The 19,771-nt window shown below is 40.3% G+C and overlaps 2 protein-coding genes across 10 annotated transcripts in view; one reads left to right on the top strand and one right to left on the bottom strand.

Moving 5' to 3' along the window:
* The first annotated feature begins 119 nt into the window (after nt 1–119).
* Nucleotides 120–5,490, top strand: abhd14b (abhydrolase domain containing 14B). 2 transcript variants are annotated; one of them, XM_087840829.1, is made up of 5 exons: nt 143–254; nt 396–568; nt 1,636–1,850; nt 2,716–2,957; nt 4,643–5,490. In XM_087840829.1, exons 3-5 carry the CDS (start codon nt 1,637–1,639, stop codon nt 4,820–4,822), a joined length of 636 nt encoding a protein of 211 aa, XP_087696955.1. In that variant the 5' UTR covers nt 143–254; nt 396–568; nt 1,636; the 3' UTR covers nt 4,823–5,490. The 2 variants fall into 2 exon arrangements, with proteins under 2 accessions (XP_006783232.1, XP_087696955.1); XM_006783169.3 differs by lacking the exon at nt 396–568 and having other exon boundaries at nt 120–254.
* Nucleotides 5,491–6,222: 732 nt separating this feature from the next.
* cacna2d2a (calcium voltage-gated channel auxiliary subunit alpha2delta 2a) overlaps nt 6,223–19,771 on the bottom strand; it is a 180,263-nt gene continuing 166,714 nt past the window's right edge. For all 8 annotated transcript variants that reach the window (XM_087840826.1, XM_087840827.1, XM_087840828.1 and 5 more), the window contains 14 exons: nt 17,720–17,810; nt 17,560–17,622; nt 17,268–17,371; nt 17,067–17,165; nt 16,768–16,859; nt 15,406–15,453; nt 15,232–15,303; nt 14,988–15,140; nt 14,548–14,600; nt 13,507–13,562; nt 13,123–13,246; nt 12,711–12,820; nt 12,344–12,426; nt 6,223–10,256 (listed from right to left, as the gene is read on the bottom strand). In XM_087840826.1, coding sequence (XP_087696952.1) covers nt 10,134–10,256; nt 12,344–12,426; nt 12,711–12,820; nt 13,123–13,246; nt 13,507–13,562; nt 14,548–14,600; nt 14,988–15,140; nt 15,232–15,303; nt 15,406–15,453; nt 16,768–16,859; nt 17,067–17,165; nt 17,268–17,371; nt 17,560–17,622; nt 17,720–17,810 — 1,271 coding nt within the window. In that variant the 3' untranslated portion in view covers nt 6,223–10,133. The remainder of the gene's footprint in view (nt 10,257–12,343; nt 12,427–12,710; nt 12,821–13,122; nt 13,247–13,506; nt 13,563–14,547; nt 14,601–14,987; nt 15,141–15,231; nt 15,304–15,405; nt 15,454–16,767; nt 16,860–17,066; nt 17,166–17,267; nt 17,372–17,559; nt 17,623–17,719; nt 17,811–19,771) is intronic.

Raw genomic sequence — 19,771 nt, 5'->3', positions numbered from 1 at the left:
CCCCTCAGATATATAAATATTTGCATCAGGATTACGCTCAATATCCTGGAAAAAAAGAAAACTTGTGATTTTTTTTTCTGCCACAATGAACGCAATTCTCGCCACAAACGCTAGACGTCAGTAGGGCGATTTGCAATGGTTTTTTCTCTTTCTCTTGTTTTCCGGGAGATAAACTGAAGCTAAGCTGCAGCTGGTTCAAGAACCTGTCTACTTTCTCTGTTTTGCACCATTAATCATCGGGGATTCACAGTCGGGTAAGAAAAGGGAAGGAGGGGGTTGTTATTCTGTCGCCACGTGTGTTTTGAATGATGAGTAAAAAGCACCTAGATAGGCGAGTTCGATGTAAAATAAAAAAGATCTAATCTGGACTTTGATCCGACTTGTTTAACCCGCAGCTGCGCACACACTTCTGTCTGCTGATTACACGTCCGTGGAACATCCGATTAAGTCCACGCTGATCTTTGAAAGCACGGGGATCGTGGACAAACTCGCAGCAACAAAACGGTGGACTAATAAGTACTTAGTAAGCGTGGAGCAGTAAACCTGTCATCGGACTTTCTGATTCACGGTCAGTGGATTAAAAAGGGGTGGAGCGATGAGTAATTGGGGGTTGTTGCTACGGAAATGTAACAAAACATATAACATGAACATGAAGAGGCAACATAACCACATTTGTAGGCACGTGATGCAGTTACAGGCAGTTATGTCTTTCATTAAAACTCATGTTACAAAGTGTTTAAAGTAAAAAAATAAATAAAGCAAAAACCCCATTGATTTTATAGTATTTCAAATTAGTTTATTATATTTTCAGTTAAATAATCACCATATTTATCAACGGAGAGGGGAAAAATGTTGCATTGCTGTGCAAAACTTTTGGTCTTCTATATTTTGGTTGAAAATGTGGGAAAAGGTGCAGTAATTTACAGAAACGTGTGAAAACATACAAAGAAATACAGATTATCAGCCAAAAACAGAGTTTTTACTATTCTAATCGGCCATACTAATATTTAGTATGACCACCTTTATTAATCAGCACAGCTTGTACTCTGTTAGCCAAGCTTTCTTGTAATTTCTTTAAATAGTCTTTGAATGACATTCAAAGCTTTTCTTTTGATGTCGGCTTTTGTTCTGTTCTCTCTCGATCGTGATGATCTCACACTGCTTCGATAATGTTGAAGTCTGAGCTCTGTGGATAGTCTGACTGATAGTGTTATCAGATATGCTTTTACCAGACTGACAGTGTGTTCATTATTGGGATCATTATTGTGCTGAAAAATGTTACATAAAGTTACATGAAGTTTATCTTTCTGTGCTTGCACTTTGTAAGGAAAACAAAGCAAATGAAGTTACATCATTGCATTTTTATGGTGTACACCCATTATGGTTGGGAATTTTATTTTTTAGCATCTCCACAAGACTTTCTCTCTCTCCAAAGAAATATGGTCCTCTCTTGGAGTGATCTTTAATTCTGTCAAGAGACAAGAGAAGCGCTTCACAGAAACTGGCGGCATAGAAGATGATTGAGTTTTCCACCTGAAGGAACTAATATTGTTAAAGAGAAGGAAGAATGGGAGGTATAACAGTGTGGAAAACCATGTGAAATAACTGCTTTCTCTTTCTTCTGTTGTTGTTCAGGATGGCAGCTGTTAAAATGACGGAGGGTACAGTGCAGGTGGAGAGCTGCAACGCGCCACTGTTTTACAGACAAAGCGAACCTGTGACAGGAGAAGCAAAAGTGTCGGTTTTGCTTCTTCACGGCATACGTTTCTCTTCAGAAAACTGGCTCAGCATCGGCACTCTGGAGATGCTGGCCAAAGCAGGTTGCCGCGCGGTCGCCATCGACCTGCCAGGTGCGTTTGTCAGGGAACAAACACCATCTCCTTCCGTCACTCAGCTTTTAACTGAAAAGTCAGCATGACCAATGAAGCGCAGCAAGGCAACAGGCTGCCACCGGCACATAAAGAGCTCCTAAAAGTCTCAGGGTCAAACTTTTGGCTCTTCGCTGTTTTGAATGCTCGCAACTATTAAATTGGGCTTGGACTATTGACGGTAATACCCAATTGTGTGGCCCTATGCTAACGCTTCTGAAAATGAAAAACAAACATATTAATTAAATATCAGGTTGGATATGGAGTTATAACTTGTTTAATTTTTTTTTGCAATTTATTGCTTAAAAATTGTATTTTTAAAATTTAAGTTTTTCAAAAAAAATAAAAATCACAGTGATGATTTAGAAGTCTCAAAAACTCTGTTTCTTAACTTTCTTATTGTTGTTTATATTATAAACTTTTTATGAGAGCTTTTTTTAAGCTAGCTGTGTCCTGTCGTTTTACCTATTTTCATAGGTGAAACTTTAACTTTTTGCATTATATTTATGGATATGTATTTGCAGTTGGCATCAGGACTTTGGCTTTGTTTGGAAAGTCAAATGTGCATGGGGGCTCAAATTTGAAGTGAACTGAATTGTCTCCATGAATCATTGTTACAGCCCGTGTTCTGCTTGTTTTTAGAATCTGGTATTTTTGTCTCATGCTTTGACTGCCTCTAGTGATGATCTGGCAGGCACTCTAGAATTTATATAGATCACTGAGGCAGCATGGGCCCAAAAGAAAATGTTTGCCTTGGGGACAGTAATTACGTTAATAAGTCAGTCTCTATCAACAAACCTTACTCCTCTCCTCCTCTTCTTTTCTCATGCCTCCCCTCTCTCCACAGAACTTGGTCGGTCTAAATCGGCCAAAGCCCCGGCGGCAGTGGGAACACCCGCCCCTGCAGGTTTCCTCAAAGAGGTGTGTGAGCAGCTGAATCTAACCCCGGCGGTGGTGATCAGCCCATCCCTTAGCGGAATGTATTCCCTGCCCTTCCTCCTCGAGCACCAGGCTCTGGTGCGAGCCTACATCCCCGTCGCTCCCATCTGTACGGACAAATTCACAGCGGAGCAGTACCAGAGCGTAAAGGTAGAGAGTCTGTGTGTGCGGATATGCCTCTGCTTGATATTCCTTTGTAGGTTCCTCTCCTGCAAAAGTTTTTTTTTTGGTATAGTATATGCACTGTCATTTCCTTTTTTAAAGGATAACTTGAGCAGCTGTGAATATCATCCAATTTTCCAACTCTTCTTTTTAAAAGAGACAGTGACTTTACCTGCACAGATGCCACTGGCTTTCATCCAGCTCAGAAATGTCTTAATGGCAAATCAATTGTAGGCACATTAGCCTGAAAAGTGATTTGTCTAATTTACTTATTTAGAACAAGCACTTACCTTAACAAAATTTGCTTTCCTTTATAAACAGTTTAAATGCAGACGTTGTACATTCTTTTTTTATTTTAATCTAAACAATATTCTAAAGACTCAGCTCACACATTAAAGTCTCAGCAATTATAATGCAGCAAGAAGATTGGCACGAACAGGAGCAGTTTTTCTGTATAATGAGTGCTTTTAGTTTTAAAGGATGTTTTGCGGAGAATACTTTCGGATATCATATTTAATCTTTTATTAAGTGTTTTGAAAGGCACACTGTTGGTTTTATAAATAACAGTTAAACAGCTAACGGGGAATGTTAAGTGACCAAGTTTTACTTTGCAAGAAAGATCCTAAAGATTTTAAGAAAAAAAAAGTCAGATAAATGAAATTTAGCTATTTTAGAAATAAGATGGAGATTAGAAAACAAAGAAGCTGGTCAACCCAGGGAGCAGAGCAAATCTGGTTCTGGCAGTATGTTTGCGCTAAGTACCGCAGCAATTTCCTAATGTTGTAAACCTGCTCAACATTTGGCAATAAAACCCTTTCTGATTCTGATTCTGATTCTGAAATCATTAAAAACCCAAAGGGTCTCTGCGCTTGATACAAACAACCTGCTCCTCTGTCCCTTTTGTGACAGGTTGTTACAGGCCTCTGTATTTGTATCTCCACTTTCAGCAATCTCTTAGCAAACGAAGAGACATCGGAGCAGCAGAGTAACGCAAAAGATGGACAATAGAGTAATGAATGCAACTTACTGATGATAAAAAAGCATAAAACAAACATTTATGCTGTCATTAAGTGTCAAAGTGTGTTACAACTAAAATAACTAAACCGGAGTAACTGCATTCATGTGTATTTCTGCAATGAGGGTTCAGAACTTTAATGCGGTGACGATGTGGGAGAGTGGGAAACGATTAAGTTGTATTCACAAGTTCTTCAGGTTTTCTGATGAAGTAATCTGATCGATGTTTTGTACCAGTTTAAAAAAAATGGTACAAAAATAAATGCTTTTTATAACCTTTTACTTGTAATAGAGTTTGTACATATTGCTGTATTTTTTTTTTAATAAGATGACAGATCTGAACGTCTCTTCTCAGGCTGGAAAAACTAAGACTAGTTTTTCTCACTTTTATAATTCTTATTGACTACTAGACACATAAATCTGTTACACCTAAAATCTTTTAGTCTTAGCTTTTCACTGGACTTGTTTTGATTTCCTTCTTTCCTTTTTTTTCCCAGCTTGAGGTGAAATTTAGGACATCTGCAAAATCCCTTTAGCTATGGGTTTGAATTTAAAAACAAATAAAAGAGAGACACATTTTCAAATGCGAGAAAAAGGACAGTGGAAATCACTCTGCAAAGGGCTCTTTTTTTCATTACTGTTGTGATTTTTGTGTCCAGGTCCCATCGCTGATCGTTTACGGTGACCAGGACCATCAGCTCGGGGAGGTGTCGCTCCGTAACCTGAGCAATCTGGCCAATCACAAAGTGGTGGTGATGAAGGGAGCAGGCCACCCCTGTTACCTGGACGACCCAGACACTTGGCACAAAGCTCTTACAGACTTCCTTAACACGCTGTGAAGCTCTTTGCTGTGCATTAGCAGCGCGATCGCCAAGAATGCGGTCACGCATAGGCAAACGCATTAATCACTTGTGAAGAATTGAACTCACGTATTCCCAATGCTTAACCTGATTTGTATGTTTTGATACGTCTGCAAATCGGGCCTTTTCTAATGGTGACAGCAGATGAACTTTTCCTTAAAAGGTTGAAGCCTGAAGCTTTTTGAGAAATATTGTTTCTTAAATGAGAAAACCTGATGTCAGTCTTGAATCTGTACACTAAACACAAAGCTCAAGTCTGTAGCCGACTACTGAACCCAGGCGTGTAGGATAACGACACGTGGTTCTCCCACATCACTGAACAGCGTCCATTATTTCCACTCTGGAAACTTTGTTTCCTGTTTCGTTGTTGTAAAATATTTAGTTTGAGTAATTTTGGTTTAATTTAAGTGACTGAAGCTACAGTTCACTAGCATCATATAAAATGACCGTGGTTGTTTTAGTGTTTGTTGAGTGCACACAAAACTGCAACTCCGTGTTTCTGTCCTAATGCAGTTTATCTGACTTTGCAGTAATCATCACAGAACTGCCTGAAAGCAGCACAAACGATGCCTTAAATTTGCCAAAGACCATTTTTCAGTATAACTGAAAGTTTTACTGAAAGTTTTAATAAAAGAATGACACTTTGATGTTTACGTACAGTACTTTATGCGTCACACACTGAAACTCTGTAATTATGAAGCAATCAGAAGGGAGCATGTTATGAACATGGAAATGTTCGTGATGTGTCTAAATGGCACAAACAGAATAAGGTTCAAAGAGAGCAGGCTGCAGGTCACTTTCATGTCTCTGCACCATGTTACGTTTGCCAAATACTAGCTGCCTACACATTGAACTCACACACAACAGGGTTGTATTGATCGTCTCATCCCGGCGTTAGAAGTGAATATTTTTAATAAAGCGTCATTATAATTATTATATATTTGCTTGGTTCTCGACAGACTGTGTGTTTTCTATTTAACCGAGGAGTTAAAGCAGGTAATGTCAAACTGATTTTACATCACGGGCCACAAACAGCTTCGACTTCAAGTGGGTCAGCCCAGTGAAAGTACATGAGAAACATGTAAAATGACAGTTTAGTTCATTACCCAGCTGATGTTTGTATAGATAGATGGGTAGATTGTGGAAAAGCAGGAACTTTTCTGTCATTTAATTGTTTATCTATTACTTAATGACTTTAGAATAGTATGAATAGCAATGTGGTGCTGTCTTTATCAATAGGAAAATCTGTAAAACCTACACAAAAACAGCTACAAAATCTACGCACTCTTTCAGATTTTCCAGCCAGACTGGAATTTTTACTGGGGAATTTTTCTACCCCCCCCGCCCAAAAAAACAAAACAAAACACCACACAATAAGATGAAGTGAAAAATATGAACATTATTTAATAACTGATTCTCTGTAATAAACAATTTGAAAATATTTTACAAGGAGTCACAGACACAATATTTTACAAATTTTGCCCTCTTCTTTTTTGTTTTCTTCTTCTTTTTTTTAAGCTTCATCTGTACAAAAGAATGGAGCGACGACATGGACTAGTGCCCAGAAAAGAAGGAGCTAAATCTTCCACACATACAAACATTCACACTCACACACGTACGAGGAAGAAAAGAAAAACCAAAAAAAAGAAAGAAAACATTTTGACATCAGATCTCAAACTTATCAACAGTGCTGTATTCCTATATTTTTTTAAACTTCACTGAAAGTTTGACTGAATTTACTCTTTTTTTTTTTCTCTCTCTAAATTGTTGCTGTTATTTTTTTCACACACGTGTCAAACATGGTCACATAGCACCAGACTACAGACTACAGAATCACATACACACGTGTCTTTCCCACATAGACGCACCAACACAAAGGGTCGCAGCGAGGGTCGGTGGAGGGGAAGGGAGACGCTTCGTGAAAACCCGCATTAATCTACTTTAGGGTGATGTTTTAAAGCTGACCCCTCCCTCTCGTCCCCCAAGCTGGTCCAATTATCTATTTATGTTCCCTTTTTTTTTTGGCAAAATTAAATTTGTCAAACCACAGAAATCAGACGTGTGTGTCCCTTCGGAAGCTATTTTCCATCAGGATGCACACACAGACGTCACTAGATGTCTCTCCCACGACCTTCTGTTTACCAGGCTCGTGATGCTCTGTGGAGACCCACTCCCTGAGCTTGCCTCTGACATCCCGTCCGCTCACAAAAAAATAAATAAAATAAAATAAAAACACCTGGAAGGTGACGTCCTTGGCTTACTTCTTCCTGGTGTTTGACATCTCCCAGCGGGGGGATGAGTCAGTGTCATTACATGGTTGCTTATAGGTGTGTGCGTGTGTGTGCATAATGTCTGAATGCAGGTGCACAGAGTGTATTCAGTTTGGGAGTGAGATTGTGTGCGCACACAGTCAGGAAAAGGAGAGTAAGTTGCAGGGGGTACATTTCCACAGGCACGTGTAGCGTTCATTTACAGACAGTGGAAATAGAGAAATACAGACAGAATAGTGGCACAGGACAGAGACAAACAGATGGCAGAAAAGTGAAACTGCATCCAGCATCAGATAGTAACGGGCCACATTGGAAATGCTCATTCTGATTTTCATTGTCTTTAACAGTATGAATTTTGTTTTTCCTCTGATTTGTCCAGAGCTGAGCTGCAGTTACTGTGCCAGCAACATTTGTCACATCAAATAGTACCTACGACTGTACAGAGTGTCTAGTTAAGCTTCAAAATGTCGAGTGAATCATCCCACCTGAGCAATACTACGGCAAGTCTTGGGTGGGATGTGAACATCGAAGGTCAGAGGCTTTTTTTTCTTTGTCTTTTTTTTTTTTTTTTTAAATTTTAAAAACTTCCACCCACTTTCAAGCATTTAATCAAACAGGCATCGATCGATAACTAATCATTCCGAGACGTAAAAATATAAAATTAGAGCTCACTATATTTACTGCATAACACCAAGAAAAAAAAGCCCAGGGGAGTGAAATATTTCAGGATCGATTTGTGTGTGAGAAAGAGGGTTATGTGGGGGTATCGGAGCTCCATACGTGTAACACTAAGGCATTTAGCGAGGTTTTGAAACAGAAAACACTGATGAACTACACATTCTTTCTGCCTCCTCTGCCCCCGTATATTAATATTTAAGCAGTCAACATGGATCTCCTTTTGTTTTCATAAAATCCCCCCCTTTTCTCCACAGCAACACTGTTTGTTTTTTTTTGTCTGTCGCAACACGCCGAGGAAAAACAGTTACACGAGCACAACTGCTTCCCCCGAGCGCTCCACGACTCATTTAAAAAGACATTCCCTTTGAGGGTTTTTAAACTAACGCGCATACATCCACACACAAACACATACGATTCAGGCAGAACTATAGCAGTCAGGTGGCCCTAAAAGAAAGGAAAAGAAAACAACACAGAAAAAGCTCTATGGCCAGTTAAGTCGCTGTATACTGATAGTGTAGCTCTATACATGGCTTTGTAAAGGAACGGTATAGTAACTCCATATGATGACAGTCAGGTGGCGTTGGAGGAGTACAGCAACAACAGCCAAGAGGGGAAAATACATTAAGCCGAGCCAGTCAGTTTGATGGCTCTGTGTAAAGCTATTTCTTTAGCCAACAGATTCAGTCTTAGGCTCCTGTAGTGTCCAAAGCCTCAAAGACGGCTGCTTTATAAAGGTACTATACAGTAGCTCTACTCTTATACAGCCGATGCGTTCCAAAACAAAGTGCATCAAGGCACTATGAAACAGAGCGGCTCCTAAACATGGGAGTCTAAAATGACTTTTCACACATGATCAAATGACAAACTGCGATGGATTACAACCACACTACTTACTGCACATGATCACCATATTTAGTGGCCTCTTCTGCACTTTTGTTGGAAATGTTGATAAGCCCCTATCCCCCAGCAGCGAATGGTTTTGAAGTTTGAACAGCATCAGTCAAAGGTAATACAAGCACACACCAAAAGAAAAATGATTAGCACCCCCCCCAACCCAAGCACAGACGAGGAGGAAAGGAAGGGACAAAAAAACTGGAACTACTATGGCGGGGAGATTTGAGTGTGTGACAAAAGTAAAGCACGAATACAAATTGCGGTTAGGAGCGTTAGTCGAGGTTGTTGGAGAAGCCTCATGAGGAGTGGCAGAGGTGAGCTTTTTCATCAGAGGGTGCAGAGATTTTTTTTCCCCCCTTTAAACATCAGTCCAAACCCGAGGTCAGCGTGGTCGATTAATCGTAAAGGAGAATACTACACAACAAGTTCCTGCAGCAACCGAACACTGATTCATATTTTACAATAAAAGCCAGATAGCACTAACCTCAAATAGTAAGTACGAGGAAAAATACTTCAAGAAAATGAGATTACCATCGTGTAATTACGTTAATCCCCAGTGGATGTCTTTTAAAAGCATTAATCTGTAATTATGAGTCAGCATTCAGCTGCCGAGTGTCTCCTCTTCCTCTCGAGCTTTATCCTAAATCTAAATCCATATCCTCTTCGTGTTTTGGCTATAAAAATAAGACCACACGAAAGTATATCTCATTTTGGCAAGTAGATATAGCGCATAAACTAATTCATGTCTTTTTTACACTTAACTTCCTTTTCATGTTAAAACCTAAATATACTGTATGTTTAGAATACTCATCACTTCAGCAGTTTATACGTGACATTTTGTATACTTAACAGTTCTTTTATTTTTCTGCTATTTTTCTTCTATGGTGGCTATTACTGGCTGAATGGTCCACAGCCTCTTACAAGAGGCAAATGACAGAGCGATGAGACTCTGAGATGGAGGAAAGGAGAAGGAGGAGGAGTCCTGCTGTCCCTCTGACAGACAGAGGTGAAGGTGGACACGCAACCTCAGTTCTCCAGTCTGTGGTGGGAGGTCTTTGACGAGGAGATCGGCCTGTCCTTTTCACCCTCCCTTGTCTGGATGGAGAAGGTGATGGGATGGTTGTAGGCTTGACGGGGTGGTTGGGTGGCTTGATATCTCTTTTCTGACATTGCCTCTGATGATCCAAGTGGTCCAGCACCACCGTAGCTCATCTTGCAGATGAAGGTGAGGACGCAAATGTCTCTCTGTTTTCACAAAGCAACACAGACCAAAGCAAGCTGGGTAGCACAGCGCTCAGGGCTTCCAACTCACCATGATGGGAAGTCCCATAATTACCTATGACTATACCAAGGTGGAGGGCGAAGGGGCTAGGAGGTGGATGAGGGGGGCTTAGGATGGGACAGAAGCTAAGGAGGGTGAAAAGGAGGACAAGTGCAGGAAAATGAAATTAATGTAGTAGGGAGAGAATGTGAGGACTGACAGCTGGATAAAGCAGAAGCAGCTGAATGAGCAGCAAAGTGTAGAGGGATGGGCGGAAGGAGTGACCTCGCCCGCAGTCCGACGTGTTCTCCTGCAAAACCACAGAAATGAAGCTGGAGTTATAAACTGAGTTTATATGAAAGTTCTTCCACCATCAAATAAACACTTACATTCAATAATCGCTCTCTGGTAACACTTTTATCTTACCTTCTATCTGCATCGAGCTCTATATTGACAACAGAGTCTGAACAAAGTAATTTTTTATTTAGTTGACTATACAGTGCTGTGCAAATGTAATCGACCCCTTCCTGAGTTTTTAGTGTTGTTGAAGTGTTCATCAAACAAATTTTAGTATTAGACAAAAAATTTTTTATTAAATGAAGATTTCATTTATTAAGGGATAAAGGCTATCCATACCTATGTGAAAAAGTAATTCCTCCCTAAACCTAATAACTGGTTGTGGCAGCAAGAACTGCAATTGAGCGTTATATTAAAATTTGTGATGATCTGAAACATGCAAGTGTGATACATATACTAAACACTAAAAAGCCCAACATTACTATATTTTTCAATATAACTGTATAAATGTGTATATCAAATATATAAAATGTATCAAGCTATATTTGCCAAATATATAGCGTATGCTTCAATTTAATGAACGGAGTATAAAAAATGAAAACAGAGTGCATATCTTCTTCCAATTTCTCCACAAACTAAATAACGGACTTGCCAGTCAACTTTAAAATCTTTAGCCCCACCTTTAAAAAAAGTACTAAATTCAGCTATGATCTCTAGTTATGTGCGATACCGCTGATTTCCTTTCCAATCCGATACCAAGTAAAATTCAGGGTGGTATCGACGATACTGATCCGATACCGATACTTTGTACAAAAACGTATTTTATTTATTGTATCTTTTATTGTATCTCAAATTATAGCATCATCATGATTACAGGACATCAAATTACTTATTCTTAGCATTTAATAATGCAGAATTCATCATATAGAAATAAAAAAAAACTGAAGTTGTGCTATTTGAACATGTTGCCTGCCTGCAGCACTAAAGGACTCCGTGAGAGACGCCTGTCTCGCTCTTTCAGCACCTATCCCACTCCTTCTCTTCAGTTCGCCTCAACATATGCTTGTCATATTCGGTGATATCATTTACTCTGAGGTGTTTGACAAGGTTAGTGGCGTTGCCATAACACCTCACTTTCTTGCCACATGTATTGCAAACCGCGTCTCGGCTGTTTGTGGATGTAAAGCACGTCCAACAACTCCAATTACGCTCAGCCATTGTTGTGAGTACGCACGCCAAGGGGCTGCGACACATTTATTTTGCACATGACTATGAAAGGCGGAAGAGGAAGTAGTTCCTTCCAACGTAGACAATCCAAATGATATAATTTCTTTCCACTGTGCTCCTGTTAATGATAAACCACAAATTTACCCTAAATTACTAAAACATCGATATTTTAATGTGAGAATCGATTCTAGAACATAAATGACTGGTATCGGAAGAATCGATATTTCAGTATCGATCTGCACATCACTAATGATCTCACTGAAATCTTGAGGTCTGGGACTGAAAAAAATAATCAGATAACTAACAAATGCTTTGACTTGGATGGCACTTTTGTGTAATTTTCAGTGATCTCATGAAAAAACCTGCAACGTCACTGTAATGTTTGTCTGTTAATGTGAGATGTAAATCTTTAAAAGTGTACACACAATTTTTGTTAGTTTTGCCTCAGTACACTTAATGCAACAAATTTCACAAAATCCCTTGAATTAAAGCATCTTGATTGTTTGATTTTTGAAATCCACTGCAGTGGTGTACAGAGGCAAATCTACAAAAACTGGGTCTTTATCCAGCAAATAATGGACCTAACGGCATATAATTACCAGGTCAATACTTGATCTGAGAATAAAAATAGGATATTTTTTTGTGTTACATAATGAACCAACTGTTACCAGCTGCATTAGAAAATCAGAGAGAGCTCAAAACCCCAGCTGGAGCCAACTGAACATAGCGATAGGATTTTAGCTATGCTCTGGTGACAAATTTTAAACATAGTATATTTAACTAACAAGCACCAGGATTCAATGCTAAATAATGTTTTTGTTTTTCTTCAGAATAAGGTGGATATTCATGTGTTGTGCTATCTGAAAATCTTACAGCGATGTTACTGTCGAAGCAGGTGGAGGGTCCTTTTCGATAGCGTGCCTCAGGCGTTTCTTTACATGGATCCTCCTCCTTGACTGAAAATTGACTCCATTAAGGAAAATGAAACTCCTTTGAATTTCTTTTTCTTTCTTCTGTGCAATTTTTCATTATCCGCCTGAGCACCAATTCCTCATGCAGCCCTACACATGTAAATGACTGGCTATAATTCATGTCATCAATCTTAAAAATAGCCTTAAAATGAATGTGAAATGTTCACGTTTCCACAGGTATGGTGATGAGGAGAGAAAATCTAGAGATGACAGAGTGTTTCTTCTCCTGTGCCAGCTGGTGTACAATGTGAAGAAAAAAAAAAGGATACACTCCTTCTCCTCCTGGGATAGCTTCTCTATCTCGCAGGTGTTGCATGGCATCTTTTCTGCTACCACAAACAGCAAGTTGGTGTTGTTTATCCTCTTGGCATGAATCAGCCTGCAGAGAGAGACAGCTCTGTCAACAACCCCCCTCTGCTCGCTTACATCACAGACTCATTTGCTAATGGATGAGCGAGATTCATGAGACAGTCTTATAAGGCTCATTTAGCCAATGATACGACGATTTCATTAGAGCTGATATGGGTTAATCATCAGCAGAGTTTATTAACTCCAACAGAAAGATGAATCTGTCTCACTAACTGCGTCGCTGTCACACCGCGATTCTTCATGCTACTTGTCTAAGCATATGCATGTCTGATTATGTGTGAGTGTTAAGAGTACTATGTCACGCATACAGACCTGGAGCAGTTGCCACAGTCCTGCAGTATGTAGTAGGAACTGCTGAGATTACTAAAGAAGTACTGGGTCTGGATCATTACACAGCTTCTCTCTTTAGAGTCGATTCCTTCGGCATCCACCTCATCTGCATCCAAAAAAAAAAAAACAAAAAAAAAAAACACAACAGGAAATGATTATCTCTTTAACTCATTTCTCAGTCTGATTTTCAGCTTAATGCCCAAAGATGTATGTCATGTGTAATTTTTTCACTATATTTGGATTTAAGGTTTATTTGCTGTTGGCTTAAAGCTCCAAATAGGTTTGATCAAAATCTACTTTTAGCACTTTTAAACCTTTTTTCCAATATCGTTATAAAAATGGTATCGTATAAAACATGTCACCCACCTGTGACGAACCAACTGTGGTATGCCAGTCCATATATGAACTGTTGGAATAAGGACCTGAAGAGACAGGATTTGTTTTTAATTCAACTTGTGGACAAAAAAAACCCGTCTTCTGCAATGTATTTTGCATTTAATTTAACATTGTGCAATAATTAAAATCATGAGTCAAGCTTTTTTGTTAGCAGGACTACTGCACATGCAGCAGTCCAGGTAATGAGTATGGCAAGCCATAAAATTTTACAAAACGAGTCACAATTACCTGACCACAGAAATAACTATGACAATGATGGCAGTGCAATACAGTACAGTATAAAATGTGATTGAAATGCAGACTTTCAGCTTTAATTCAAGTAATTTAACAAAAAATATGTGCAGTAACTGTTCAGGTATTATACACATTGTTTTACATAGTCTCCCATACTAACATTATTTTAAATATAAGGACTGTTTTAAATGTAGTCATTTAAAACAGCCTTTTTTAAGTGTGTGAAAAATGCGCTCTGTTGGGCTGAGATCATTGAAGAATATACCATTTTTTTCCTTCGTGTTTCTGCACTATCCTTCGGGTCATTATCCATTTTCACCCCAAAGCGCTGTCTGATAAATTGTGCAGCATTTAGCTGAATCTGAGATTGAGAGTGTAGCCCTGTACACGTCACAGCTCATCCTGCTGCTTTAGCAGTCACAACATCATGAAACCCTACTGGCCCAGTTAATATGTTCATGCCATAATACTGCCTCCACCATGTTTGACAGATGATGTGGCATGCTTTGTTTCAAGTTAATGTTTGTTTCATCTGTCCAAATTATGGTCTTTGGGTATTTAAAATAACAGTGAAGAGAAGTAAAATATAAATTCAACACTTTGAATTAAATCCAAATATTATGTGAGCAGGGTTCACCTGGCCCAACCTTTTTCTTTTTTCTTTTTGTATTAACAAATTATGGATCTATGAAATAATGCTGGCTAATAACAACAAATATTATGAGTTTGTAATACGTATAACACTTGCTGTATGTTACTATACATTAATAATCTTACCATGCAGCAGCTGATGTCCACCAAGCCAGGTTGGCAAAATCTGCAATAGTGGGCTACAGATTCAGAGGGAAATAAAAAATAAAATCAATATTTAAGTTCAATCAAACACCCATTAGGCTACATTCGGGCTGCTTTTGGAATCAAACTCCTGCCATTGACGCCACATCCACTGACACCTGTGTGGAGAAAGTCTATAAAGTAAATGGAACCTTTTTTCTTATCTGCCTCCACTTTAATATAAAAGCGATATCTCTCACGAGTTCACCCTGGAATCTGATATTAGTCCAATTAAACAAAAAATAATTCTTAAAAAGTCAGTAGCTGATCTGATTTTTGCAGCTATAGTTTCCCCATACGTTCATGCATTGATTAAACTAATTGTCTTCTACTCTGCCTCCTTCATTTCACTCACGGTATCTCTCTTTCAAGTGTTATCTTACCACGAACACTCCTCTGGGTGCAGCTCCGGCTTCGCTGTTGGGCATCCGTTCACAAACAGACTGGTAATCAAACGATTGTTTGCTGTTGTAGAAAGAATTGTTGTAGAGCGCGTACATCAAGTAGGGGTCAACATCACTGAAGAACATGCCCACCTGTGGGGATAAAAAACACGAGGCCAAGCTCAGTGTAAAGCTAAGCGAGAGGCTACGATCAGCGGAAGAACGAATTCTTTTTTAATAAAACCTTGTTCCAGTCGTCCTTCTGATTGGACATGATTAGGAATCCGCCGTCATCTACTAAATAACAGAGCAGATCCTGCAGACAGACACAGAAATGCACTGCTAAATGGAAGTACAGAGATAAGCTGGGGAGTGCTCAGATTCAGAAGGTTCAGTTAAAATTTGCATCAATACTTACATCACTGTTGGCTTCACAGTCCATTTCACAGCCCCTGTTTGGTCCACACTGTCACAGACAAGGAAAAAAAACAGTGTTAGCCAAATAAAAAAATTACGTATATTATATTAAACATACAGGAGGAACAATGCGGTTTTCGTCCTGGTCGCGGAACACTGGACCAGCTCTTCATCCTCTCGAGGATACTTGAGGGTGCATGGGAGTTTGCCCAACCAGTCTACATGTGTTTTGTGGACTTGGAGAAGGCATTCGACCGTGTCCCTCGGGGTGTCCTGTGGGAGGTGTTGCGGGAGTATGGGGTGTCTGGCCCATTGCTACGGGCCATTCGATCCCTATACAACCGTTGCAAGAGCTTGGTTCGCATTGCCGGCAATAAGTCGGACTCGTTCCCGGTGGGTGATGGGCTCCGCCAGGGCTGCCCTTTGTCACCGGTTCTGTTCATAATTTTTATGGACAGGATTTCTAGGCGCAGCCAAGTGGCGGAGGGCTTTCGCTTTGGTGGCCTGAGAATCTCATCTCTGATTTTTGCGGATGATGTGGTTCTGTTGGCTTCATCGGGTGAGGGCCTCCAGCTCGCACTGGAGCGGTTCGCAGCCGAGTGTGAAGCAGCAGGAATGAGGATCAGCACCTCCAAATCTGAGGCCATGGTTCTCAGCCGGAAAAGGGTGGAGTGCCCACTCCGGGTCGGGGATGAGTTCCTGCCCCAAGTGGAGGAGTTCAAGTATCTCGGGGTCTTGTTCGCGAGTGATGGGAGAAGGGAGCCGGAGATTGACAGATGGATTGGGGCTGCAGCTGCAGTAATGCAGACGCTGCACCGGTCCGTCGTGGTGAAGAGGGAGCTGAGTGTAAAAGCAAAGCTCTCAATTTACCGGTCGATCTACGTCCCTACCCTCACCTATGGCCACGAGCTGTGGGTAGTGACCGAAAGAACGAGATCGCGGATACAAGCGGCGGAAATGAGCTTCCTCCGAAGGGTGGCTGGCCTCTCCCTTAGCGATAGGGTGAGAAGTTCGGCCATCTGGGAGGGGCTCAGAGTAGAGCCGCTGCTGGTCCACATCGAAAGGAGCCAGCTGAGGTGGTTTGGGCATCTGACAAGGATGCCCCCTGGGCGCCTCCTGGGTGAGGTGTTCCAGGCATGTCCCACCGGGAGGAGGCCCCGGGGCAGACCCAGGACACGCTGGAGAGATTATATCTCTCGGCTGGCCTGGGAACGCCTTGGTGTTCCCCCGGATAAGCTGGAGGAGGTGGCTGGGGAGAGGGAGGTCTGGGCCTCTTTGCTTAGGCTGCTGCCCCCGCGACCCGGCTTCGGATAAAGCGGATGAAGATGGATGGATGGATGGATATTAAACATATGTATTTTACCGTATTTGAGCCTTGTCGGCTGTCTGTATGGTTGCTGGCAAGAATCTTAAACTTATCCGTCCAGGCTTCGAGGTCTAGCTTCACTCCGACAACTGAGGAAGCGACAAAGAAAGTTTCAAAGCACACAGAAGAAAACGACAGGTGTGTAAAAGGTATAGATATATGCAGAGCAGAGACATGCCAACACAAAGTGACAAAATAAAAAACTCAGACGTGTAATTATCTCGCTCCCAAAGCTTTTCTTTAACATCTATCATTATATCACAACAATTTGTTTCCTCTTTCAGAAGAGTACCCACCTGCAGGTTTGATGGTCTTCCCTCCTATTGTCATCTCCAAAGCTGTGCTGACCAGAATACCTACGGTGTCATTTTCTGGGTTCAGCTGCTCGTCCCTGGCTACAAACAAGGGAAAACGAGCCAAGAGAGCGAGGTTAGAAACAAACAGCCTTTTCTATTACGAGGCGAGTTATATAACTCAAGACTAAGAGCATCATTCACCTGTTCGATAAGGCGCCCGGAAGATGTAACCCTTGTTGTCGAGGCTGCGGCGGTAATAGGTGGCATTAAACGGCTCAGGGTCTTCCTCCCAGGTTTCTGCAGCCCTAAGGTTTAAAACAAGAGATACCAGAGCTGTAATTGTCTCACGTATAAGCTGCCTGCTTTACCTATCCCACATGTTTTTTGAAACTTAACAGCATACCACTTCAAAAGAGAACAAAGAGAAAAATGTATCAGAACTACAAAGCAGCTGGAGTCCAGACACACGGGCCTCGATGAAGAGTGCACTTACTTGTTTGGAAACACTCTTGTTATACCTCCGTCTGTTGCAGCAAACACAGCCAGGAAGCCGTATCTAAATGTCAGGTGGAAGCAAAGACAGAAAGGGGCTTCAAATCAATATCCAAAAATCTTAAAATGCACTTCCCTCAATACTGGCTGGTCACACTCACGTGTTCAAATCTTTATTCTTCCACACTTTCTCGACCAACTGTCTGATGATGCCCGTGTCCAGAATGAGGTTGTGAAGGAGCAAATTGTCACCTAGCATGATAAGAGAGATTAGAGAGTTTAATCCACATTAGGGGTGCTGCCATGTAGTAGCTGATGATAGTCGTTATATTCAAAAAATGAAATATAGAGATTGTGTTAACACCATGGTAATAATCCAGGACTGGTAACTGTCTGATTGACAGTGATGGTGTTTGAGGTGACACTGCATTAATAGCAGATGTCAGGTATTCTGGATCGTTAGTTCAGCAGTTCTTCTACATTTAAAACCCGATGAAAAAGCGTATTTTATGGTTCTTGAAAAGAAGAAAAAACAACAACAATTTGTGCATATTTGACAGCTGCACTGAGGCGACACATGGTCTATATCAGATGCCCAATGTGGAACGTGTGGACCAAATCCCGATTTTAACTCTTTCCTCCTTGAAAGCCTACTAGGACTAACCCTTGAAGCTCTTCTCTTCTCTGAGCGGTTTCTGTCATATTTCAGACCTGCCTATCGAAAACAAGACTAGGTTTGCATCAGACGTTAGTGATTGTGTTCTCTGCCTAAAACCTGGACACTATACTGACGGTCGTCAAACCACGTCTTTATTGATATATACTGAGTGTCAATACTCATCATAAAAGGTACTAATATTATGACAGCCCTAATCCGCAATCTGCAAGAAACAAGGAAAAAGGGATACTAAATAATTGCTACAGATGCTCAGAACTAAACCATGCGTTGAGACTGCATGGTTATTTTGCCCCATATCACACATGGTATGGAACCAATAATAAATTAAGACAGGCACGATAGGCCATGTATATAATTTTGCACTATTTTAATGGGACAAAGCTGTAGAAACATCTGATGTAGAATCTGTGCACACCTGGATGGGCGAAAGGTTATAAATACAATTTAACTCCTGCACACTGTCTCGCTTACTGCTGATATTTTTGTTAAATGACAACGTTTTTGTCCATTTGAGCTTCGTCATTTATATAAGTAACATCTCATCATCCTCATAGATACACACAGAGTAAATGGCTCATTCATTCCAGCGTCCAGTCCTAATGGTCAGTTCATAACGAAAACAAGATAATCGAGGTGACAATGTTAATCTCCAGTGATGTTCAAAATGAGTTCAAAAGGCTTCATATCTAAAGCACAAGCAAAAGGCTCTAAATAAACACACTTAATTACAAAAAAGAATGACTTTATCAATCACGTTTCATTTATACTTAGCACAAACAGGAAGCACTCAGATAAGGGTTAAAATCAGATACGGGTAGCATGACATTCGCTTACTTCGATTACACAAACATTATGTATGAGTAGGTATAATAGGCACAACTAGGCAGCTCATTGTCCTTCTCCTGAAAACACTTGCAGCACATTTTGTGGTACATTTGAAAGAAAGGCAGGTCAGAGTGACGTCACAGGTCAAACATAAGATGATTTGGATGCAAACTGAAATGTGATATATACTTCCCCATTTACCTATATACTGTCAATACAAACAACCACAGGTAGAAACAAATATTTAAATAGCTCTATATATTGTTATTATCACTTTGGCTTTTTTGACCTTGAACACCAGGTCAAAGATAAATGTAATATATTTTTAATTGTGGTACTTTTTATATGTCGATAATGCACACCACACCTTTAAATAGGCTTTTGGTCAAAAAATCATTAAGTCGACTTTGAAGACTTTAGTGGATGTAAACAGAATTATACTGGATTTTTAACATGACTGCACTCTGCACTGCTACAAACTTCTATCAGAATTCATTCAAAACTTTTCCGGCCATCGTATTTACAGACACAAACAAAATCATAACCTCCTTGGCAAACAAAACAAAACAACCTAACAACTTTCTTTTACCCAGCTGCTGTGGTTATTACTAAATATTTCTCACCGAAAGCTTAATATTGCATTTGTTACGTACTATTTACAGCTGTGAATTAATACACATTTTCATTATTGGAGGATTTGCGACAGCAG

This window comes from Neolamprologus brichardi, chromosome 5 (genome assembly GCF_056152115.1).
Source record: "Neolamprologus brichardi isolate AB-2024 chromosome 5, ASM5615211v1, whole genome shotgun sequence".
NCBI lineage: Eukaryota > Metazoa > Chordata > Actinopteri > Cichliformes > Cichlidae > Neolamprologus > Neolamprologus brichardi.
The sequence above is the reverse complement of the archived record's forward strand: the minus strand, read 5'-3'. Positions and strand labels throughout refer to the sequence as shown.